General features: G+C 41.0%; 1 protein-coding gene across 2 annotated transcripts; it reads right to left on the bottom strand.

Moving 5' to 3' along the window:
* Positions 1–799: 799 nt before the first annotated feature.
* Positions 800–24,501, bottom strand: alx4a (ALX homeobox 4a). Of its 2 annotated transcripts, XM_049564391.1 has the most exons (5): positions 24,334–24,501; positions 24,058–24,249; positions 10,343–10,662; positions 5,949–6,077; positions 800–5,318 (listed from the first exon to the last, which is right to left on the bottom strand). In XM_049564391.1, the coding sequence occupies exons 1-5, from the start codon at positions 24,407–24,409 to the stop codon at positions 4,998–5,000; spliced, it is 1,038 nt and encodes a 345-aa protein (XP_049420348.1). In that variant the 5' UTR covers positions 24,410–24,501; the 3' UTR covers positions 800–4,997. The 2 variants fall into 2 exon arrangements, with proteins under 2 accessions (XP_049420348.1, XP_049420341.1); XM_049564384.1 differs by having other exon boundaries at positions 24,058–24,501.
* Between the last annotated feature and the right edge of the window lie 1,341 nt (positions 24,502–25,842).

Raw genomic sequence — 25,842 nt, 5'->3', positions numbered from 1 at the left:
AAAGAGTGTTTTGGAAAAGTTTTGTAGAAACGTTGTCTTGGCTTTTGTTTAAAATGTGTTCATAAAAATCTCAAAACATATCTAATCTTACGGGAAATATATTTCTTGTATTAGCGATTTAAAAATAATTTAGTTCTGCACTGTGTAACCATTAAAATGCCATTAGTATCTCTTGATACACATAGGCATACGCAGCTAGTTGGTGGCGGGAATGTCTAACGAGCAAGTGAAGTTAGCAAGCGCTAGCAGTTTATTTATCTGCAAATGCCTGGGAAGTGTGTGTTAAATTATGTTTGGCTTTCAAACAATAAATAAACTGCATGGCCAGACCCTACTGGCGCTGGATGTAGGCTCTGCACCAAAACATTTGAAGTTGGCAACATGACAGAAAGCAGCTCTGGTCCGCCATACTAAAGGGAAAAAGCATTGAGACAACCAAAAGGCCGCTCAACAGACTGCCAGCGTCAGCACGTATTTCATGCCTGCCGTAGCCAAGCCAGATAACCTTACCACTTGTATCTGTTTGTGTAGACATGAAGGCATTTCACTCCATATTCCATGCTACGTTTTTGCAACAATGCCTCTCATAGGGCATAACACACTCGAGTAAGAGCGTCATTAATGTGCCTATTATAAATTACATAAAGTCACTGAAATGGGGTAAAACTATGGAAAAGTTAGGGATAGGTTTTGGAAACTAATTGGTAAATATGTGAAAAGTGTACCACATTTCACAAAAATTAAATACTGATTCTGAATAGAAGTGCAATAACTTATTGTACTTTAATCACACACAAAACTTAACACAAGCATGAGTAAATTCATACACTCATTTCAAAAGACAGCTTAAAGCCACAAAACTTCAGAAGAAAAAAAAATTCAGAAGAATTACATATCAAGAGGAAAAACGATGTTCAAACACAACTCTGGAAAAACCATTTTACCACCAAATGAAAAAAAGTGTTAACACTCAAATACTCGATAAACTGTCTCACAAAATAAAACAACATCTAATTAATAACGCTTCCAAGAGTCTTATAACACTTCAATCCACTTTGCATGCACAAAAATGTACATGCACACAACAGCACACATATTTTATCATATATTTACTCTTATACTGATTGCCTGACTTCAGTAGTATTAGAAAATGAGAAAAGCGGATGATGACTTCATCGCACAGGGATGGAGTTATGCAGCATACAGGAGGGAGAGGCTTTTTATGTAACGTTGCATTAACAGTCCGTATGTGATTGTAGGACAGGTAGATTGATAGTGTTTGTGGTTCGTAGTGTCAGAAGACCTCACTGGAGATGTGTCAGTCCATGAATAATGAAGCTTAAATACACAGAAAAGTGAAACCAGTTTGTGTTGTGTAAACCTGAGCTACCGAATGCCAGTATGTCTGTGTGCACTGTGCAGAGGAACGGTCTACGTTAAACCAACCAGAAAACAGACGGCCCTGTCTGTCCTGACACACAATACCGCAGTCCACTGCCTCCACATGGCTCAGTGTTAATTAAAAAGCCTTCCTGGGTTGGCCGTGCGGCTGTGCCTCGGACCCTGCGAAACAGGGGGCTGCAGCTTTGAGCCAGTGGACGTTAGTGGAAGTGAGCAAAGGGAGAGGCATAGAGTAATGTGTGTATTGAGGAGGGGGGAGAATCTTTGAAAGCAGAGCCATGACAGCTGAGGGGGAAGCATGTGTGAGGCATGTTTGTTTTGCATTTACCCCCTGAGCGCAGCTGTGTGCACTGTCCTTTTCCCAGAACACCGGAACACAGCAGACGCCCTCGCGGCTCGCCCTCCGTCCAACCCCGCAGCTCGAGCACAGGGGGCCCCATGTCCACATTTGCAAGGAGACCCTCTCAGTTTAAGTCAGAGATATATACTTTACAGTCAGGACTGTGCATATGCCTTGGATTTTGGGTCGGAGAGTAGAACTGGATGTAATTTTGGAGGACTCTGGGGTGATCTGCTCTGCTGACAGGTTACAGCCTGCACCCTGCTTCTCGTACCTGCCCAGAAGGACAGTGAATGTGGTTCAGTTTAGAGAATTAGCAATGGTTCTGCTCAGCCTGAAGGTGTACTACGATGTATCAGGTTTGCTTGAAACCCTTTTTTCCACTTAGATCAGGCCATGCAAACAAAAGAAGAAAAAGCATAACCTCATTAGTGAACTTCATCTGCTATTGAGCTGGAGGGGGGAGCTAACAGAGGACAAAAAAAAGTTTACTATTTGAATATTTGAATGATAGGAGGGTATGGATATGATTTGGGCTCAGAGAGATGGGGCTCATCTCTGGCTGGCCCCCTCCTCTTTTCTTTCCACAGAGAAACAAACACATATTGTTCCAAGCCTATTGAAGTAAACAGCAAGTAAAGGCTGTAACCAGAGTGGATTCCTTACGATGCTTTATCCTGACACATTAGTGGTTTTACCGAAACAGGTCCTGCTCAGATATCATGCCAAAAACCAATGAGGCTGGGCTCAAACTTCACACTTGATCCCCCCATACTCAAGCCTTGGGACGGTACAGAGTCAATAGGGATGGGCATTTTAAGTAATTTCTATATTCGAGTACTCGCATCAAATTATTGAGCATTGGAGTTCTGTGAAAGAAAAATAGAACATAGGGTCAGGATTAGCCTACCTTTCTGCGCTGTATAGACTGTAGAGAATAGCTGTGATACGCAAGTTTAACGTTACATAGCTTGCACTGCACATTGATTTTGTTTATTTTGTTGAAATACTTTCAGAGATTACTCTTATGCCTGGTCAACATTCTGCCTGTAACGTCAGTTCAAGTGATGTCTGACTAAAAATGTTGAACGTTATCTGCGGTTATCTACAATTTCTTCTGTTTGGATCCGTGCAGATATTCATAGATAGCAAATACTTCACTACATCCTGCCAAAAAAATGTAAACCTTAAATAAAGAAGAGGTTCAATTTACGTTTATATTTTTTATATAGTTTCTTTTATAAGAATAGCGAGGGAAAACAATGCTTACGTTATACGTTGAACAAATACTTAGGTCCAAATCGAGTACTCGTGCCGATCCCCAGTAGTCATTGTGTGTTCTTCTACTCTACGCAGTTTTATCTGTAACCGGGGCTGCATTAACATATTTGGGTTTAACATTAGCTGTCTGTTGCGTCCAATTTCCCCTTAAAGACAGGTTTGATGATTGAAGATGATTTGAAGTACAGTTATCTGATTAAACACCACTTTATTTAGGATTATACACCATGCGAGCATGATATAAATTAAATAATTAAGATTTTAGACATAGATTTTGACACACGGCCCCTTTACAAGATAAGGCCAGAAGATTACATAATAATTCAGGATCCAATCGTTATTGCACTATAGTGGTGCAAAATCACAAATTAGCAGTTAATCCAATCACCCAAAAGCAACTGGCATTTGGTGAATGTGGGAGTTTGTCAGTCACTCATTGAGCATAGTTGATGATTAGCATGTCAGCTGTAGCAACGTTCCAATAGAGATCACCTTGACTCTCACTGCTGCCTTAAAATTGAATAACAGAGATATGTTAGATGTGTTTGTGATGAACAGAAGCATGTTTTGTTTGTCGTAAAATAGGACTTCTGAATATGGAGGATGAAGCGGATTTTTATTTTGAGTCATCCAATGTGCAACATCCAACTGAGATGTTGCTGAAACTTTACTGAAGACGATAGCGGTTGTACTCTGTGTTAATCTGATTGATGCCTTCTTTTGAGCAGTTTGTCAGATATTATGACATGTTTAAGTCCAGAGAAGGCTGTTGAACACTGACATCCATTCAGTGTCTGAAAGTGTCAACACACACTGTGTAATTTCCACCAGCCTCCTCTGTTTCAAAGGTGGCTGCTGCTGTTTCCGCTGTTATTTCTGGCAGAATGACTGACTAGTAGGCACTTCTCCCTCTGAAACTCCTGAGACTGGAAATGCAAGGGGGCACAGTCATGTCCACTTGGAGTCTGTCCTCCTGAAAACAGAGCTGGCTCTGTTTTGGAGGCTGGCGCTCCCAGGCTCTTCAGCCCTGAGAGCAGCTGGCCTGCTGTGCCCCTCTCATACTCCCACACACCACTTCCTCCTCCATCCCTTCCTCTCTCTGGCCATCAGCAGGCTGAGTCAGTGCGGCAGGTGGATCTCTCACCCTGACCACACTAAAACAAACCACATTTCAACTCTTTGACTTTTAAATGCTAGAGATTAGAGCCACTTTTAACTTTTTTTAGGAACTGAAATGTTTGCATTGAATCCGAGAAGCTTCATAATGTGACAGATATGCTGGATATAAACAGTTTTCTGTAGCACTATCATAACAGTGTGACTGAAGGTGCACACATCTGCATGTGCTAACGCTGAAAAAGATTGCCTTAGAATAATATGTACATGGCATATAACAACTAAATTATAATTTCAGTTTTTTAAGGATGCTTGCTGAACTATTTTTCAAATGAAAACCAGTAACGAAACAACTGGAGGCAAAAATAACAAAAAAACAAAAACAAAACAATAACAGTCAAAATTTAAATAATAAGGTAAGAATAAAACAGCACCTGAACAGAGAACTACAATGACACCGAAAGCACTGTACAAACAGAATCTCCTGTAATTTAGCAAATAAGTGCATGGATTTGTTTGAAATTATTTTCTTTCGCCTATCATCTGAACTACACTGCAACTCCTGTTATACAGTACAGCATCACCTCTCACCAGGCTTCCCACAAAGCTCCTCGCCCACTCTGAGGGGTTGAGAAACATGGCAGTGCCATGCCACTTATCTGGACAAATCTCTTGTTGTTCTCTCTTGGAGTAATCTTCACCCATCCGTGTATTTGCATAATTATTTTATTGCAACATTTATGAAGGTAGTCACTGTTGCCTCTAGAGTTTTTCATCATGGTGCCCCATCACCCCATGCTGGGTTTGTATGGACATTTCAGGGGTCAACAAGGTCCCCTATCCAGCGGGTATCAACACATCATGTGGCCCAGGATATGGCTGCACTGTGCTCTTTGGCCTTCATGCGCAAAGCAGCGATACTGGAGGACTTGCGGTCAGGGTCCATGTTCAGATCGTACGTGTTGATGCCTGTAGCCATGCCAGGAGGTCCTCCAAACAGGCTGCCCATGTGAGCCTGTCCCACGTGACCTCCGGGGCTTGGGACACCCAGAAAATCAGACATCCCGCTGGCAGAGTGGGGGTGAGGTGTCATACAGGGGGTCACAGTGTCGCAGGGCACAACGCAACCCGGCACAGGAGATGCTGCACTGCCGCCACCGATCCAAGAGGGGTTCTGAATCTGAAATATTGATGGGAAATCAACACCGTTAAAGAGTGACGCAACGGTGGCATCAAACCCAGCAAAGACTCCAGGAAGTTCCTGTGCCCCGCTAAAAAAAGTCCCGGCACAGAACTTCAGAAAAAGAGACATAGAGTCTTTTTTTTTAACACTTTGTTTTTTGTATGAATTAGACAAACAAGGGATAACATGTGAGCTTCAGAGGTATTCATGGGCAGACTTTGTTACCTTTGAACAGAGCCCCAGTTTCAAGTCTTTATGCTAAGCTAAGCTAGCTTCTTGCTTGCTTTAGGTTTAGAAAAATGTAATGTTGGAGTTAATGGTCTGAAACAGTGGTTCCCAAATGGTCCAGTCAGGGGGTCCATATTGTGTCTTAGTCTTTGGTTCAAGGTCCACAGTATATTCAGTCTCATACTTGCATTTGACGACGTTGTCGAGGTAGTTTACTGTCTCTGTTAAGTAGTGATAAAAGCTTGTACCAGAAATTCATTGTACTTCAAAAAAAGTGTGTTTTTTACAAACTTGACACATTAGTGAGTCACTTGTAACCCGCTTTTGGACCGAGACCCACCCGTTGGGAACCACTGGTCTAACACACGTCAAACCTGTATTGAAGTATTCATTCTGTACCTGTGCGTAGTTCTCAGGACGTGTCAGAAGAGGCAGCTCGTAGGCTGTTGAGAAGTGTGTCCGGACCTGCTGCATCTGACCAAAACGTTCTCTTTTCCTCCATTTTGCCCTTCGATTTTGAAACCACACCTGCAGAGAGAAAATGTCTGAGTGTCATAAAACTTGTGAGTTTTTTTTTTTTTCCTGAGAGAACAAGGGATCTTTACTTTCATCTAGCAAAGTATCCAGTGTTGTTCTTTGGTCAAGTCAAAATGAGGTTTAAGATTCAAAAACGGGAGGAGTGAAGTGACTTGTACAGCTAAAATCTGAAGGAAATACTTTTCTATAGATACAAATCTAAGTTTCCCTTTAAGATGATCTGCAAGACGACTGAATGGCTACAAACCAAAAACGATATCTGCAGTACATCAAACTTAAGTGTGCACTTGGAGTGCACAGGTGTGGACACAATGTAGATGTAAGTCTGTGTAGGCAGAGCTGACAGAGCAAAGAAACTGAAAAACTGTTTTAAAAAAAGAAAAGAAAATAGCGGTTGTACACAGTGTGCTGCAACCTTCACTCCTTTGAGGTCCTCAACACCAAACGTAAACACATCTCGTCCCTCTCACCTTTGCTTATTTGTTGTCTGTCAAGAGCGGGCCTTTTTCTCCTGACTAGTGTTTCCTATAATCATCTCTGACATTTAAATCTGACACTGTTGTTTATTGAGAGCGTTATTGTGTTTGAGTTACCTTCAGAGTGTGTGGAAGTGATCTAAATACTCTCTGATGGGCTTTAAACCTGACATGCTTTCCTTCAGATGTCAGAATGCAAAGGTTTGTTATACAACTCTCCACTATCTGATTGTTTCTCCCTGAACGGACTGATTATTGCACAAATTTAGCAACACAAACTTTTCCTGTCTGATTCTTCCCTGATATGATTTCTCTTATTTCATGTATCCACTCTTTGCTCATAAATCTAAGGAGGCAATATGGGAAATTGAAAAGTGAGATGGGATTATAACTGTGGTTTGTTTGCATTTTCCTTTTTAATTTCCTGAGGCTGAAAGCTCCTGGCTTTGAGATGCTGTCTCCTCCTAAATTAAAGAAGCACACAGACTGGAGGACGTAATCGTTCTCTCCTTGATTTCATACATCTTCCTCTGTACTGTCTTACCCCATACACCATCGCTGTGTTTCTCTAAATAAATATTGTGCCATGATTATTATACATTAAACTATATTTGTAAGTTATCTCTACAGTGTGACTGGCAGCTCTCATCTGCTCACTGCTTTGTGCCGAGTCTGTTGGCTATTATACAGGGAGAACATATTTTTGTGTTGCACTCTCTACGTCGTGACAGTAATTGGTAAAGACCATGACAGCTTAAGTAGCTGGTGGACTTTCAATGAGGCTTTATTTATGTTACAGCCCCAGAGAGAAAGAGCAGAGAAATGCCAAACTGGCCCCAGCAGGAGAGCTGTATGGGTCTGAAAACACTTTGAAGTGAGAGACCGGCTCAGAGGATTGATAACCCGCCTCTGCTGTCACTCATGTCAGCTTCCATACCAAAGTAGAAAAGAAATCCAAGGCTGAGCCTGGCTTCGGTTTTCCAACACCCCCCAAAGCACTAATAATATCATGGAAACACCTCTGACCGGTGTTGTTGTTCATTAAATGTAAGTTTGTTCTATTCTCCCCCAAATCCTCCTTCACAATTTCTTATTTCCCTTGTCAATTAAAAGTAAGTGCAGGAAAAGAGTGGAGAGATACAAACAGATAAATACGATGCAATTTAAATGTAATTGTCCTCGCCAATTGGTGATGTGTTAACTCTACGACTGTTGTCTTTTTGTGTTGGTTCATGGAAGTTTTTGATAGAACATCAAGATCTGTTAACAGTCCAAATATGCATTTAATCTCAATCCTTTATGAATTAAGTTATTTAATAAATTACTTTCTTGATTATTTGATTAGTCTATCAAATGTCTGAGCCATAGTTAGGGTGACATTGCCGAACTACTCATTTGGTCGTTACAGTAAAACCTCACCTCAGTGAATTGGCAACTTCGCAAGTTTTGATGGAAATAAGCCCACTACAATGGTTGTAGTGGAAATAGTACACATAAAAATGGCCGCCACTCTGACCACACTGCTATATTGATTTGAATGGGAATGTATGTTCCACTCTCATTTTATTTTTATGTTCAAACACACGATAGCAGTGTCCAACAGCCTAAGTTATGCCTTCATGGAAATAACAGTTCAAAACTGAAAATGTTCTGTGTCGTATCATAAATAATAGCAGTATATCCTCACAATTAAGAAGCTGAAACCAGTTGCTATTTGGCTTTTTTGCTCATAACCTCACATAGATTATTACTTGATTATCAAAATAATTACTGATTTAAATCCTGTTCATTGATTGTTCAATAAACGGACTAATTTAATGCCTAAATCTGATGAAGGGATTTGGGAGCTGCTGTAGAATGGTAAAATACTAAAGCATATATTCAGCTGTGTTATAAAAATGGTCCTTATCTCCTTTACTCCTTTATCTGCAAGTTGGACCGACTCTGTCGTTGAAGGAACCATCATCTTCTTCCCAACTGGTCAAATCAGGTTTCATGTCCCGTTAACTATTTGGATCTATAAACCCATACGGACACCTGTGTTTGCCCGCTGAACTCCACCTCAGATGCCATCTCAGCTCTCTGAGCTGTCTAGGCCAACAGAATAGCAAATCTGAGAAATGTGATGTTGTTGAAACCCCGACCCTTGACCCCTGACCTTCCCATGTATCTGCGGTGCATATGACTCTGATCTGAACTTACTTTCTCCCTTTGAAACCCAGAGACTGAAAAAGCAAACAACTCCAGACCCTTTTCAACCGAAAGTCCCTTGTCTTTTTTGCGTGAGAACTGTCAGACAATGAGGTGTAATATATCAGCCTTGTCAGAATGATACTCACATACTTTAGCCATTTTTTAGTATTTAAACAAAAATGCTTGTTAAAGTAAACTTTCTTAGCAGCAGTTAAGTTTTCCTCTTAACATTTCTCTCACTCCAGACGCAGAATTCATGAGCTGTGAGTCCTTATGCATGTGAATGACTTGAATAGAGTACAGAGCCCTGTTCTCTGACTGACTAGGCATCTCGTGTCTTTTATCTTTTTTAACTTGAGTGTTTAAGAGGGCCGCTGGGAGAGCCGAGGGCTGTAAAGCTGCATCCATCTGAAGCCGGCAGGTCTGTGATAGTATGAGCAGCAGAGCAGAGCAGAGCGGCATACCTTCAGAGCCTCGGGGTTGAGTTATAACCCCGCGGCTGCACAGACTTCCTGTGTTTCACTGCGAAAGCCTTTTCTGGTCACTGTTATAGCTTGTCATGTAAAAGATTGCTTTTAATCGAGGTTTTATCTCTTATCTCTGTGGCACATAAGGAAAATGTGGCCAAAATATTGTATCTTTCTATTAGCTTTAGCAAAAACTGGAACAAATTATATGCCTAAAAATTGCTCAAAATGCAGATATGACTTGAAATATCTATGCTAACTTGCTCAAAGCTCATGGGAAGGGTTTCACACCTACCCTGGCCACCACAGCAGGGACACATTCTTGTCTGGATGTTAATGAAAGAAAAACACAGAAAATCCAGGGGCTTTGGCAGTCCAAAGTGCACACATACACACACACACAAAAACACACACACATGAACAGAAATGGTGGAGGTCTCTCCCTCTGTTCACCAGCATTGGAATGCATCACAGCAGTCATGACCGGATTGTATGTAAATCAGGCCAGAAGGTCACTGGAAGGGTTTCAGTCAGAGAGGTGCTGTACGCCTCAGGCTCGGCTAATACCAGCAGAACTGACCTCACAAATTCAGGAAACCAAAACGGCTCAGGTACAAAGAGAAAGGGCCACTCGGGCCACTCAGACCCCGTCAACACACGGCAGAGTCAAACAAGTCTCCTCGTATGCTGATGAAAGTCTGCTCTCCTAAAACTGCACATATGAGGCCCAGGCAGCTCCAACCTCAGCCCCATGGGCCCCCTGGCCTCTGTTAGCTCCCACTCCCCCACTCTCTCTCCCCGCGACTCCCACATTACCAGATAAATCTCTCATGTTGTTCAGTGAGTGACGTTATCTCTGCAGAGCTGCAGATGTTGAAGTATCCATGAGGTTGTGTTGTTAAAACATCCTCTCTTCTGCTGTGATGAAGAGCTGTTTTTACTTTTACATGTTGTTCCATGAAGTCGTTGCCAAGGTTATACAACTACTGTCAATTGTAACTTTCTTTATTAACCTCAAGTTTATTGGTTTGTGTGTCCTTTTATAGATCTGTCAGCTTTTTTGCCCATTTATCTGCATATGAGATTCCCCAAAACACTGTTGCTGAGTGTCCTGCTTTACCTGCACACGGGCTTCAGTCAGGTCAGTCCTCAGTGCAAGCTGCTCCCGGGCGTAAACGTCAGGATAGTGCGTCTTTTGGAAAACCTTCTCCAGCTCTTCCAGTTGGTAACTTGTAAAGGTTGTGCGGTTGCGCCTCTTCTTGCCCTTGTTGCTCTCACCACCATCACCCTTGTCCAGAGGGCTCGACAAGTCTGTGCCCGGTGGCCGATCAGAGGCCGCCTTCACACCCTGATCCTTCACAGACAGGTAGCTGGTGTCCATTCCAGGTGGGTCGGAGTCCGGTGCCAAGTCAGAGTCTGTCAGGCCTGAACTGTCTTTACCTGCAGAGACAGGAAGGAGATGAAAACTGTCAAGAGAGGTTCATGTTTTTATAATTCCATCAGGATGACAAACTGATCTTTGTATATGCGCTGACCTCTAACTGAAGATAAATCTGAAGATAAAGATTTAGATGTAACGCAATATGTTCTACTGCTGTTCTTCATGATTTAGGCTGCAGTGTAGAGTCAGCTGATTTAAGCTGTGCATGTGGATTCTTCAGATAAAGAGACAATGAAGAACAAGGGGCAAACTGTTTATATTGAAACTTGAACTTTTGCTTTTTGGCAAAGCTGGAACCAAGTCATTGTTTTGCAAGTCAAAAGAAAGTCTGATTCATAAAATGTGAATGCATTCATGTTTGCTACTGGAATATAAACGCTGAAAGAGGATTTACATCATTGTCTTCATCACCTATGTAGAATGATTTGTAGATATATTTTCCTAATCCCAACCTGGGACAAATATTTATAACTGTGTTGGTACCATTAGAAAGCAAACAGATGAAAACGAGCTTCTAGTCTGCTGAGCTCTAATATTGCCTCTGGCAGTTTACTCAAAACTCGTGATTTATTTGTAGGATCAGCATAATAATTCATGGGGTCTGATGGGGTGGAACAAAGGAATTTCTCGCTCTTTGTGAGGAAATACTGTGACAGTTGTGAAATCTGTTGGCGCACAGTGCCGAGTCTGTGTGTGTGTGTATGTGTGCGCATGTGTCGATTTGTTTGTCTATATCTGCCTGTGTAATGGATGGCCTGGATCACTGGCTGCTTACAGGATCCAGTTGTAGTTCGTAGATCATTCTGTGATGTGCTGGGGAACAGACACCCTGGCTCATAATTTGAGACTGACAGAAAGTTGCAGCTTTTTTTTACTGCACACCCTCCCCAACCACCCGCACCCTCTGTTCCAAGGCACACACACATGAAACACACAAACACATCCCACTTTCTTTCTTTCACTCAGCCCTGCGTTTAGCATGTGCCTACAAAGTCACCTGGCAGCAAGACTGTCGCAATTAATTTGCCAGGGAGTCATTTCTAGCCACACAGAAAAGAGAAAGCCCCATCTCTGCACTCTCTCTTTGCCTCTCTGTCACACTTGCTTTCTTCACGACTGCAGCTTAACTATAAAACCTCAGGCAGCTCTCTGATCATAAATTTCCACAGCCGTGTCTCTGCCAGTGTTTTTGTCTAAGCTGGCAGCTCCTTTTGCTCTGCTGCTGCCCTTCGCTGAGCTACCCAGTTTATACACACATCTCTGGATCAATACACATCCACATCGAGGAGGATGTAATCACTGAAAGAGTTTGGTTTCAAGCGTCTTAATGAGCCCCCCGTCTCTCTCTGGCCCAGTCTAGTGGCGGCTCGCAGAGCTGCACCTTCCTGCCCCTTCAATACCATCTGAGGTGAAGTTATTTTCAGGATCGAGGACGTCTCTGCTCATCTGCCCATCCAACCATTTGTCAGGTTAGAACCAGGAGGTGTGTGTGTGTGCGTCCATGTGAGATCAGTGTGCAATTCTCAGCACTCAGTCAGCACTGAAGATCTCACACAAACACACACACACGCACCCAGTGACCCGCAACTCACAGCCATGTTGGGTAATGTGCTGCAAGGTGAGGTGAATGGATATCTTGTCATAGATTCTCACAGACACATGCACAAAGTTATGAAGTGATATTTCAAGTTCATCTTTTTTGTCAACATTACAAGTCTTAATAGTAAAAGTAATGAATAAAAAAAAAAAATGTAGACACAGGTGTGTTTAAAAATGTCAAAAGGTTTTCCATTAGATAAGAATTAAAAGCAGAAATACATTCTTCTGTTATTTCGGGGAACCTTTTATTCCATTTAGTGCCATTACATGGGCGGATTATGCAACATTGGGCCCCTGGGCACAGATATGAAAAAGGCCCCACAAGCGTCTTCTATTATACATAGCTGTGAGACATAAAGACAGGTTTTGCGTTTTCTTTTTATTGGTGTTTTGCTTCTCTATGTTATGCAACATTGGGCCCCTGGGCACAGATATGAAAAAGGCCCCACAAGCATCTTCTATTATACATAGCTGTGAGACATAAAGACAGGTTTTGCGTTTTCTTTTTATTGGTGTTTTGCTTCTCTATGTAGTCTTTATGCATCCTTTTGTGGTTTTGTATATCTTTGAGATCATTTCGTGTCTCTTTGTGGTGATTGTTGCACAATTCTGTGAATTTATTTGGTCATTTTGTGTCCCTCTGTTGTCTTTGTGTGTCTCTTTAAGGTGATTTTTTGTCTTTTCCTGTTTTGTACGTCTTAATTTCAGTGACATTTTGCAGGTGTAGGCCTGGGCCCCCCTGACAATTTGGACCCCCGTCACTCACCCATTTCATAATCCATCCATGATTATGTCACCTTTGAGCCTCTTTCTTTTTCAAGTGCACATGCAGAGACCCAGTGTTACATGAAGTTTGTTTTATGTTTGTAGTTTAATGTAAACAATTTTTAAAAGCAATGCTATGTTTAACATCGACTGAAATTTATTTATTTTTTTACATAAAATACAAAAATTGATTCAGATACAGTCCCCTCTGAAACTATTGGAAGGCAAGGCCATTTCCTTTGTTTTTTGTTGTACACTCAAGACATTTGGGTTTCATATCAAAAGATGAATATGAGATAAGAGATTAGAAATTCAGCTTTTGTTTTCTGGCATTTACATCTAGATGTGTTAAACAACTCAAAGTACCTTTTGTTTGAACCCACACACTTTTCAAGTGAGCAAAAGTATTGGAACGTGTGACTGACAAGCGTTTCTCGTTGTCCAGGTGTTGCCTTTTAGATTGTTTAAACATTATATGGCTCTAAATGTCCACTCTTGGTTTTGGCTTTAGTGTTCACTAGAGACTTGTTGATATTGAACTGTTACTGTATTGTTAAGGACACGTACATTTTATGCTATGGATTTATTGAGGACTGAGAACTGTAAAATTTCTTGGCTGAGGTGGGGTTCGCTTGGATGTTTTTGATATGCTTTGATATGCCAATACAATACCTGACTTTCAGCACTATCACCAAAATAATACTTTTACATACCTACAATACCTGATAAATATCTAATTTTTAATAACGCCTTGTTTCTTTTTAACAAAAGAAGCCAAGGCAAAGCTGTACATGAGTGCAAACTTTATAAAGCAATCCATGCCAGCTTTCAACACTTGTCAGTTTTTGATAGTCAGTGCTAGAAACACATTTCGGTCTGTTTGATGCCCAGGTCTAGTGATGGCAGACAGCCTACGGTTTTATTAACTCCTACTGAAGAGCTGTGCATGCAGAAGCCTTTTGCCAAATAAAGTTGCTGTACTGATTTTTTTAAGTCTTTTTCAGCCTTGCACAAAGAGAGTAAGATCTGTCCTGCTATACTGTTTAGATTCTGTAGCACCAGATGCACTTCATCCCTGCAAGATTCACTGAGCAGTGCGCTCTGGTTCCTGAGATGTTTGCCCCACAGTGCTGGAAACAGACTCGGCCTGTGGAGCCATGTTTTGGTGGCAGGGGGTCTAACGCCCGCAACATTGCCTCGCTGTCCATGACTAACACATCCTGTTAGGCTTGAAGGGAGCAAATGTGTTTTATCCCAGCATAAATACTCTCCAGTTATTTCATCATATTTCCCTGGCTGGCACCCACAGTCCCCACAAGGCAAGAGCTGTCAGGCTGTTTGAAATCATGAGGCCTCTCGCTGATCAAAGGCCATTGTTTATATCGCATGTCACTGATGTTTTTTTGGCAGGAGCGGGATATTGTGACAATCTCCTGCTTGTTATCCATACGATCTGCTGTAGCTGTGAGGCTCTCCAACACTGCCCAAGGTGAACAGCAGTGGGCCCTCCTGCAGGGAACACCATATGTACGAAGACCATAGGAGAGTCTTACTGCAAACAATGCCTGTCAGGATTTAATCTCTGTGGAGGGAGGCAGGAAGGAGCGACTATGAAAAACATACGCCGCATCAAAATCTCAGTGTTCACCAGTACAATTGGCTTTTTCTTTTATCACCTGCACTTCTGCATGAACTGTCTCCAACACGTCCCAACAATAATCCAGGAAACTCACCAACCAAAATTCTTTTTCTTTTCGGAACAATATGCCATGCAAAATGTTTGGAGTTGCAACCACAGAATGTTCTATTTTCACTGCAGCGGATCCAGCAGGCCGCATCTGGTCCAATTACTGTGTTACAGTGGGGAGAGTCTGCAGCTCTGCGTGGTGGACGCAGAGAAAGTTCTGCAGAAATCAGATACACAGAAAAGTACTTCAGAGCAAGCCGAGCCGTAATTTGCAGTTTAGCTCATGTGAATATTTCCACCTGACTACAGAACAACACAGGAGTCTGTATACAAGTCTAAATTTTCACATGCAACACACACATGCCACACTGTTTAGTTTTACGACGCATTATGTCACTGTTGGCATCGGTATCAAAATCAAACCGAGGATTGATTTACAGCAGTCCACCATGCCTCGTTTTTACTATTATGAGGCACGTTTGTTCTCGTGCGTCACACATTCAGCATGGACAGCCATTAATTCACAGTTGAAAATGAGGGGGCAACATCAAAGTGTAATTTAACTGGCTGTAAAGCGACAGGGCACCTTCACTGCCTCTTTATTGACTGGGATGACTGGGGTCAGCTCACGGTGTTAAGAGGAAACGCTATAAATTACACACCACACGGCGACTGGGAGAGATTAACAACATGTTGCTCAAACTGGAAAAGAAATATCCGAAATAGAGGGAAACATAAACAGTGGGGAGAAGAGAGATGAAGACATGGGGAAAGGAGAAAGAGTTTTTCTGACTATATGCAGCGAACAGAGGAGAAAGGAAATGTGTGAGCAAAGTATTTATTTGTATGTGTTTCTGGGGTTTGTTTAACTGACTTAAAACATGGATTTTGATTTAACATGAAGATTTGAACAGTGGATAACTCATAAGTCTTGCTTGGCTGCAGAGACAGAGGCTGGCTGAGACGCTGAGGCCTGATGCTGTGTGGGCTGGACAATCAAGCCAAGGAGAGAATATGATACATACAATAAATGAAGTTATTTATGACTACATAAAGAGACTTATTACAACTTACAAGCCAACTGCAGATAAGTGGTGGAATTTAACAACTACTACATTTGCTCAAGTACTGTATTTAAGGTGCTTTTACTCATCCTTCACTGGTGTAATTTTATGTTACTCTATACTTACAATCCACACCATTTCTGAAGGAAATATAGCACTTTTTACTAAACTACATCATATGCAGTTACTAGTTACTTTAAAAATTTGATTTTAATTATTGTTATAGATGAAACCACCCAACGTTTGCCAATACAGAGTAGTTTAATGTAGCTTCATCTTAACACACCACAATATTAAAGACCTGCTCACACACTAAAGCTACATTCAGTATCTTTCATGAAAATAACTTTTATTTGCTAAAACTGTCTCCATATTCTGAAAGAAGTACACAAGACAGATATTCTGTGGAAAAAATCATGTCCTCCTCCTCTTTCTACTGCCACCAATAGTGTTTGCCAAAATCCAACAGTGGCACAACAGAAGCAACCAATCAGAGCCAAGGATTCTCTAACGCAGAACTTTGGTCAATCTGTCAAACTAGGCAGCGCTGATCAAAATGAATCAAGATTATGTTACTGCATTGCCCATCTCTCACCTTAAATGTTTTTATTGACATAGTTTAGTGTACTGTTTAGCTGTAAAATGAGAACCTTTGTGACCCAGCCGCCATGTTCGATACTTTCAACTGGCGTGCCAAGCACCACCCACAGGCTGCAGCAAGACTCTCTCAGTTTACAGCTAAACAGTACACTAAAATCTGTTTCTGAAAACATTTGAGGTGAGAAATAGGCAACGCGGTTACAGGATCTTGATTTATATTCGAGCAGAGCTGCCTAGTTAAACAGTTTGACTGAGGTTCACAGGCAAGGATTGATGTGATTGACGGCTGCTTTAGAGACTCATGAACTCTGATTGGCTGTTTTTGTTCATGTATGTACGGTAATGCCATTGGAAGCCCTACAAGACAATAGAGTAAGCAGAGGAAAATGATTTTTTTACACAGATTATATGTCTCATTTGGTGCTGTGTGAATATAGTGACAGTTTCACCAAATATGAAAAAGTTTGTTTGTTTGTTTTTTAATAAAAGTTACCAACTACAACTTTAATGCTTCCTTGGAAATAGTCCAACAGAGTAATGTGTCTATTTCGCTGCATAAATAATGCTTTTACTTTTGATACTTTAATTACACTTGCTGATAAAACTTCTACTTGTAAAGGAGTATGTTTATAATGTAGCTACTTTTACATAAACCTGAGCTGACTGATTTTTTGGCCACTCCGGTGCAGTGGAAACAAGTTGGAAACACACACTGACTGTCTCAGTTTTGGTTGATATGGTGAAGTTGGAAGCCAGCAGTTTCTCTTTTACACACGTAGAAGTTACGAGGCAACATTATCATTTATGTGGAGTTGTGTTTCTGGTCATTAAATGAAGCTCAGTCCAATATTAACTCTCTGTTAGCTCTGTTTTTGGTCTCTACCAACTCCTGAGGGAAATATCTGGCTTTTATGGTGCTAAATGTTCCACCAGCTAGTTGCTAACTGTGTCTGTCCGTTGTTTGCTGCTGAAGCAACACTATGTGAGCAGTTAGGGTGAACCAAAACAGTAAAGCTGTGAGCAGCACAGATAAACGACAAGCTGAAACTCACTACAAAGCCGAGGGGAGCTGCACATTCAGGTGATAAGTCTCTGTAGGTTCATCACTACCAGCGACTTCTTTCACATTGTCACATTGTCATTTGATACAGTGTTATTATAAAAACAGCTACCATAGATGCTTTGAGTAACGGATCTTAAAATTTCTTCCACTGCTGAAGATGCGGTCAAAGTCTCTCTGACCCTCTGTTCTTGAAATCCAACCTTGTCTGTTTTGGAGATACAAATAACATGACTATGAATAGCTTGGCACTATACTTGCTTGGTGTGGTGTCAGGTGCATTCATCAAAACATTTTGGGACAATACACACACACACACACACACACACACATCGGCCTTGACTTGGCCTTGGCATTTATTTGGAAACAGTCGATGTGACTCACAGACAGATCCTCAAACATCAGCGCGTTACTTTTTCTGCTTTTTTTCCGAACAGAAAGTTTTCTTTTGTGACCGTGTGATAGGTAGCCGTTCACTTTGAAATCCAACTCTGCTGACTGAGCAGAGCGATGATCCATCGCAGCAGGTTGTGCAAAATTCACAGACTGTGAAAAAAAAAAAAAGTCCATAAAGCCTAAGACTGATAAATCACCCCGCACGCACTCTTTGTCTCCCTTGCCCTCTCCCCCCTCTGCGTCTCCTTCCCCTCCTACCTGCTCCCCTTTCCAAATGTTTTGCTCCAACTTTGGAGCAAAACAGAATTTCCTTCATCTTATGTTTTTGTTGTCTGATCGAAGGAGAACATTCCATCCGAGTGGGGAAAAACTCTCCGGAGTACATTTTTGTGTGCACGCACATAAAATGAAAAATACTTTGCTGGGAAACTCACTTAACAGCATGAACAATCACTTTTTCCTATACCAAGGACCCAACTGCCAAAACAACCAAGAGACATCAATTCTAACAACAAGGACAACAAGTCCTGCAACAATACTGAAGGGTTTGGAGTCACAACTCACTGTCTGTAGGTTCATAGATATGGATAAGAAATTACAATCTTCTAACAGCGGCAATGCAACCGCTCAGTCACCAATGATCATTTGTTTAAGGCCTAACTGTCACCAAACCTAACCCATTTGAGGACAGTACATTTGTAAAGTTTTAAGACACTTAAACAAACAGCTACAGGCAAAACACAGCATTGAAGTATATTTTTAGGGCCTCCAGTGCAATTAAACGGCATATTAAAAACATCAAGTCCTGTCAGTATCACATCATGATACTGAATAAAATGACAAAAAGTAAAAAAGCAACATAGCTGCTGGCGAAGAAAACCCTTAAATCTGTTTGACTGCATTTGTGTCTGTATTTGATATACAGGTTTAAATCCTACTTTAAAGGTCAAGCAAGCTAGTATTCAACTTTTCAGCAGCAATGAGAGTTCCAAATATCATTTACCTTCAATATTAAAACCTTATATGTCTCCTAAATTCCAGAAATTAAGCAGTATCTTTATGCTAGTTTTTGATACAGCTTTGGTGAAGCTACACGACTGTACACAAGGACCTTGAAAAACCGTAAACCTCAAAAAAGTCAAGGACTATATAGAAATTCCTGAGTCAAGTGAGTGTAGAAAATAAAGTCACCTCTCTATAGCGACACAACTGAACCTCGATCTGCACTGCTCCACGGTCGGTTCAGTGTCAGCGTTCAGTTTACATGAAGCGGTGACAAAGAGACCAAAGGAAGTCCTGGACTGCAGGAGCCTTTTTGCCCCGCTGCTCTCACTCGGCCATGCAAACTGAGCCTAATGTAAATTGCCCTGCCAAACTTTAAGCTAAATGGTAAAATGATCCTGAGTCCTTGTCACCTCCACTCATGTCATTGACTCGCTGAAGTGTGCCTGAGTTGTCTGGGCTGCGTGGCTGGTTCCCATTACTCCCTGCTCGAACCAATCTGCGCAGACGGCCATTACGAGAGGCTGAAATGGTTTGAGCCGGGTTAAACGTGGTGAGGGGACGAAAAAAGGCAGGAGATCCAAGTGACAAAATCTCACAAGTCAGTGCAATCGAACATTAATGTTGGTCTTATACTAACTTTTTCTGCTGATGGTGTATTTACACATACAAGGCAGCAGAACTGGATCGCATTCTCACTTTGCCCCAAAAATGAATTATGGTCTAAACCAGATAAACTGCAGCTTTGTGTGTCTTCAGATCACACCAGCAGTGGGTTATTGGTGTAAAGATGTCATTACCCTGCAAAACCAGTGGCTGTAAAAAAGGAAAAAGTGATAAAAGCTAAAATCCCACTATAATTAGGCTTCAATTCAACACCCATCCAACAACAAAGTCACATCCTTAGTCTTACTGCTGCAGTTAAATGTTTACTGTGTAAAACTGGACTCCAAATGTTGCAACGTGCTCGACGTTGACACCAGAGAGTTTCAAACAGGGGGTTTCGAATGGATTCTCTCTGCTTGTGTGCATGTGTGCATGTGTGCAGGGAAACTCGCCCTGCTCTCCAAACAGATGAGGGCAGGAAAGCCGAGCTAAAGGTCAGTGAACTCAGACACTGAGGGAAGACACGGACACATCAAAAGAAGGAAGTGTGGTGTCTCTGGAGGATCACAAAGACGTGTAGGTGGCTGCTGAAAGACTGTGAAGTGACTGAATCATCTTCAGGCGCCACAGTTTTTCAATCAGGAGCTCCAGTTTGACCTTTTTATGTTGATCCAGTAAAAGATTCATTCTTTTAGTGACCAGCATGACTTTTATACACCAAAAAACTGATTTAACTTAACTTGTACATTTACTTTACTTGAATATTTCTTTTATGTGACTTAAATCCACATTTTAGAGAGAAATATCTTGTTTTTTACTTCTCTGTATTTATTTAACAGCTGTGACTTTGCAAACTAAGATATTACATGCAAAATATGAGCTTAATAAATATGTTTTGCTGCAATAAATTAGGCTGCATTACCATTAAAATGCTGCAAAAGCCAATAATATTAGGGGTCAGGGGAAAAAAAATAAATACAGATTTGTTTGGCAATATTGTGTCAATACACAGACTCAAGAGCTGTATTTTTAAATTATATAAATTATTAATATTGCAAATAAATTTTTAACTTTTTGTGCAGGAACAGACTGAAAACTTTATTTTATGAAAAAAACAAAGTTTTTCTTTTAGGACATAATTTACAGCTGAAAATTTTTTTCACAATATCTATCATATTGTAAAACCATTAAAATCCAAATAATATTGTACAGTGGGGCCTGTGGTGATTCCCACCCCTAAATAATGTTTGTACTTATGCTCGGCATCATGATTACTTTGACCTTTGATACTTAAAGTACATTTTTGCTGATAATACCTCTGAGTATTTACTGAAGTAACATGTTAAATGCAGACCTTTTACTTGTAATAAAGTAGTTTTCTATTGTTGTATTGCCACATTTACTAAAGAGTCTGAGCACATTTTCCACCTCTGTTATTTTTTCATTTTGTCATTTTTATATCTGCTTATTTTCTGCAGCTTACAAACACCCACATTTCCCTCTCTGTCATCTCTCAGCTCCACGCTCCAGCAGCTGCCTCGTTGATTTCATGTAACAACATGACTGGCAATGTGTTGAGTAGAAACAATAAAACAGTGTTGTGCAGTGACTCTAATGTATGTAAATGTTTATTAAAAAGACATGCTGTTTTTTTTCCAGCGGCCAGAGATGTCACAGTTATACAGCTCCAGACAGGCCTGAGACCAGTCATCACATCACCTTAGACTGAACCGATCAAGCCACAAATTATAACAACAGAGCCATTCTCTGACAGCTTCAAACTGCACTGACGTTGTGTAAAATACAGGTTGGATGAGAGAAGTGACTCGGGGAGTAAAATACACCAGCATTTTTCCAATAAACACATCAGGAATCATTTATCATTTTTCTCCCCGTGCTTGTAAGCTCGGCATATTTTACTGCTGCCTTCAATTCAAGTCAGCAAAATAGATGGGTTAACTAGAATCTTTGGTGGAAATCACCAGGAAACCTGCAGACAGTGGCAAATAATTTCGATGTAGCTATTTTAAAAGACAACATCTTTGCATAATTAATGCGGATTTATTTTTATTCATATATCTTAAAAATTATGTCGGAAATGAAACGATAAAAACATTAAACTCTCCTGTAACAGCTCTGGAGAGTCAAGAGACATTTGTCTCTGGGGGCCACATTACTGTGAGCAGGGAAATAAAGGTAAACAGAGCAGTTTGACATCTGAGTCGCATTAATGGCTCAGCTCTTCTTGTCTATAAGCGCCGGGATGTTTTTTCCTGCCTCCTTCACTGTGAATCCGGTCATTAGGCCCACATTAAAGTCTCCGTGCCTGAGCTCTGACACACATTTCACCCCAAAAATCTGACCTTAGTGGTGAAATAATAAGAAAAAAAAAATGCAAAGAAAAACTTAAAATTAAATGTTTTGTAATTTAAATACATCGTTGTGCGCATTTGCTGCACTCAGCTCTCCAAGTTGTGCGTAAAATAATAACTTTTTAAAAAGTCTTTATTTAAAAAAGAATTCGTTTGCTTTCTGTCTTTCTTCGTGGTTTGGACTTAAATTGCAGTTTACTCTCAGCCTAATAACTGCGGGTTATTTACAACACAATATAACAGCTTTATGTCATCTCGATTTACCGGATCTGTGTCAGGGTTAATAGGTAGTAAAAACTTAACAGGCATTATAAAAATGGGGGCCAAAAGATTGATCTCAGTTCTTGACATTTTGGAGCTGTAAAAGTTTTTTTTTTTTTTTTTCAGCAGGCCGATTTCCAGAAACTGTCAAAACATCCTTAAACTACTTCCACTAAACATCTCAGTGTAATACTGATGGACAAGCAGCCCGAGTGAATCAAAGGAAAAATGAGCGATGGCTTCATGCGTAAAAGTTCCTTTTTATCATCTGTTTTTTAATTATATTATTATCATTTATTTATTTTTTAATTGTACTTTATTTTATTTTTTTAAAGTTACAAAATTGGGATTTTTTAGTGATTTTTCTGAGTGTTTTATTTTGACGATATTTTGACCATAATTACCTGATCCATCCGTTTATAACAGAGCTCCTCAGTGGATCCTTTTCAGATGTGTCCAGCACACATTTTATAGATTTTATATGCAAATAGAGGAGAGCCCTCGGGCTTTGTGACTTTATTCAAGACCATAATGTTTCTTTTGTTATAACCTTTAAACTACAACACGTTCAGAGTGAGTGTTTTCAGCTCAGCGTAAAAATGGCTGAAGACGCATAAACGCGTTTTGCAGGATTTAATAAAAAGGTGTTTGATCTTTGACCTCCGAGATAAACCGTATGCATAAAGTGGTATGTTCCTCCTTAACGTTTATAATCAGAGTCAGACCAACAATCCTGTTTTGTTTGTTTGTTTGTTTGTTTGTTTGTTTGTTCATTTCTGTGGCTTTGTTCTTTTCAAGTTGTGTGACAAAGCTGAAAAATTAAATTTGCGCTGAACTGTACTGTAATGATACCAAATAGTAGTCATCTTCAGTGTGTGTGTGTGTGTGTGTGTGTGTGTGTGTGTGTGTGTGTGTATAAGGAAAAGCAGTTGAATTATCATTAATTTACCAAAAGCTTGTAAAGCCTCTTTTAGGGTGACACATCTTCATGCTGCAGTTTCCATCATGTGTGTTTCCGGTTTGAGGAGAAAAAAAAAACTTTCCTGGTGGGTTAAAAACACGAATTAATGCCTCTTCAAAGTGGCCGCCTGCCTGACAAGGGTCAAAGTTTTATTTACACCCTCATCATTCACCCATTACAGTAGCGTCCCCACGCAATTAAATCTAATTGGAGCCAATCAGGCGGAGCAATGAAATGCAAATATTATCAGTTTGGAGCCTCGCTATGTTTGTGCCATCTGAAAACCTGTTAATTCAATTGTCCGACTCAGCTCCAATATTAAGGATTGTAATGCAGATTATCGCATTAAATGCACCCTAATTTAATTTTGATGGCCAAAGGGACAATTTGATAGTCGGGTAGATTATGGCTCTTCTTAACTGCGTTACGCACAGAACCTCTGGGCCGAGCTGAGGCGTCCTGTGTGCTGCTGGAGAGGAGAGTTTTTTACGCACGAAGGAAGTCTCCCATATTTAGGGAGACAGGAGGAAGAAACAAAACAAGGGATTTTTAAAAGCACCAACATGCTGAAATAGTTTTGCAGTGTAGTTTTAAAAGTGAGACAGTAAGGAGACAGTTCAGGATAAAAAAAATGGCGTATTTGAGAACCATGATGGCCACTTTTACGCATATGTGCCATCATTACGATCAGAGCCACTCAGTCAGGCTGTATCTGCGGATCCTGTGCAATCAAATGGAGCAATGATGAGTGATGACGTTGCTGATGACGTTAAAATGATCAGCACAGGTATAGGTGATTATCAGACACAGAACTACCAGGATAAAACATCCTGACTCTGGATAACTGGAGTGTTTTTGTTGCCTGTTTCCTGTAACACATTCTGCCGGCACTTACCTCACAGTCTCTCTTTTTTATGACGAAAACAGCTTCACAAATTCAACTCTGGACTCGTGGGAAGCCTCACCTTGCCAAGTGGGCGCCTCTAACTCAGTCATGATAAAGTGTTTTCTCTCCACTCACCATAGCAGGGGATGAGCGCTCCGTTGTGTCCACTCTCCTGGTGCAGTTTGCTCTCCTCGGGGGGTGTTTTGCAAGAAGACCTCTGCATGAAGAGGTGGTATTTGCTGAAAGTGCCTTGCCCAGCTGCGGCGGCATCCAATGACTGGCACTCCTGCTGGAAGGGGCTCCGGGACTTTTCTCCGTAAGCCTGACCTTTGTTGGGCAGGAAGGCAGTGGGGCTGTATTTAGTGTCAGAGGCTGGGAATGTCCTAAAGTGGTCCGTCTGGTGATCCCTACCTTGCGCTGCAGAGGAGCTATAATATGAATCCATGGATGTCATATCGCTGTATGAAACGCAGGTCTCGGCGTTCATGCCTAAAAAACAGTGAAGGGGAGAAAAAGACCAAACTTTTCTCTCTCTCACTCCCTCACTCACTCACTCACTCACTCTCTCTCTCTCTTTTGGAAAGGGAAGCGCAGACACCCCCTCCTCTTCCTCCTCTCCCTCCTCTCCTCTCTACCTCATACAGATGAACCTACACACACACACATGCATGCAGACTGCAGCGCACACCAGACCGCAGCTGGGTTTGGTTATAAAACGATTCAGATCTTTTCCAGGAACCACTGTCGTTGACCAAACACTCCAAACTCCCCCTCAGGTTTGAACAGAGTTACACAAACCCGTCTTTCCTCAGAGGATGGGACCCAGATTTGCTGGCTTCGAGACCTCTTCCCAAGTGATTATGCTGATGACATGAGCCAGTTAGGTCACTTATTAGCTGCAAAAAAAATTTTGCAAAATAGGGGCGGGGGGGCTTAACACATGACATTAATGTAATTTGGATATGAATATAGCCCATGAGTGATGGCACTGGGGCGGAGAGGGCACAATTTCACGCTTCATTCGCAATGGTTCATCAAGGTCAAATCATCCATACTCGGCCGATTGTGTTCCTTCAGCCAGCTCTGTGGCTTCTGAATAAAACTGGGCTTTGGTTTACAAGAGCCTTTTAATGTCGGAGTCACCACTTGAACGAATTTTAGAGTCACTTACATCCGAATTATTTATTTCAGCAATAAATACATGTTTGATCTGCGGTGAAAAAAAATCCCGAACCTGAAGAAAATATTACTTTCTTTTAAATTTCTCGTGATTTTAGTGCAAAATTATTATTAAGTATGATAAACCTAAACAAAAAAGGACTCGAAATATAAATAATGCTACAAAAAGATTGCTTTTATATGTCTTATCACACACAGATAACCTAATTAAAAAGATGTGAGACATCAGTGATCAGTTTTGCATTTTTTCCCTCTTTAATTTGAGAAAAAAAACAGCTTATTCGTCCACGTCCCCCTCAGTATTTATAACATGTGCATTTGCCCCCCTTATAAAAGCGTAAAAGTAGCAGATTTTTATTTTGACCAAATTAAAGACATTTACACCCTAAATTGGCGCAGAGAGGACAAACACTGGCGCACAGAAATTCCCCAGAATGCAGGAAATTAAGTGACTGATGCTCAAATATTTCTGTCGGAGGACTCCCAAACCCCGTCCCTTTATATGTGTCCCTCCCAATCTGGAAAGGAAATCTGCGTCCTTGGTTGCACTGGCTGCAAATATTTCAGGATCAACATTTAAATTGTGTTTATGCCGCATGATCTTAGTGAGATCAGATGTTAGATATTGTTTTACAGCGAGGAAACATCCGTCTATTGTCTGGAGTTATTTGTTTTAATTAATCCTGTTGTGCTGCTTATGAAGAAATAACCCGTGATTTACAGCAGGTTGAGAGTCTAAAC

This window comes from Epinephelus fuscoguttatus, linkage group LG2, assembly GCF_011397635.1.
Source record: "Epinephelus fuscoguttatus linkage group LG2, E.fuscoguttatus.final_Chr_v1".
Taxonomy (NCBI): Eukaryota; Metazoa; Chordata; class Actinopteri; order Perciformes; family Serranidae; genus Epinephelus; species Epinephelus fuscoguttatus.
The sequence above is the reverse complement of the archived record's forward strand: the minus strand, read 5'-3'. Positions and strand labels throughout refer to the sequence as shown.

What these genes read in the sequence shown, in the direction of transcription:
- alx4a (XM_049564384.1), bottom strand. Translation starts at nt 24,409, where the DNA reads ATGAACGCCGAGACCTGCGTTTCATACAGCGATATGACATCCATGGAT. An exon ending in AGCGCTCATCCCCTGCTATG is followed by an intron (nt 10,663 to 24,057) that starts GTGAGTGGAGAG and finishes CTGTCTCTGCAG; the next exon opens with GTAAAGACAGTTCAGGCCTG. An exon ending in TGACTGAAGCCCGTGTGCAG is followed by an intron (nt 6,078 to 10,342) that starts GTAAAGCAGGAC and finishes TTCTCTCTGCAG; the next exon opens with GTGTGGTTTCAAAATCGAAG.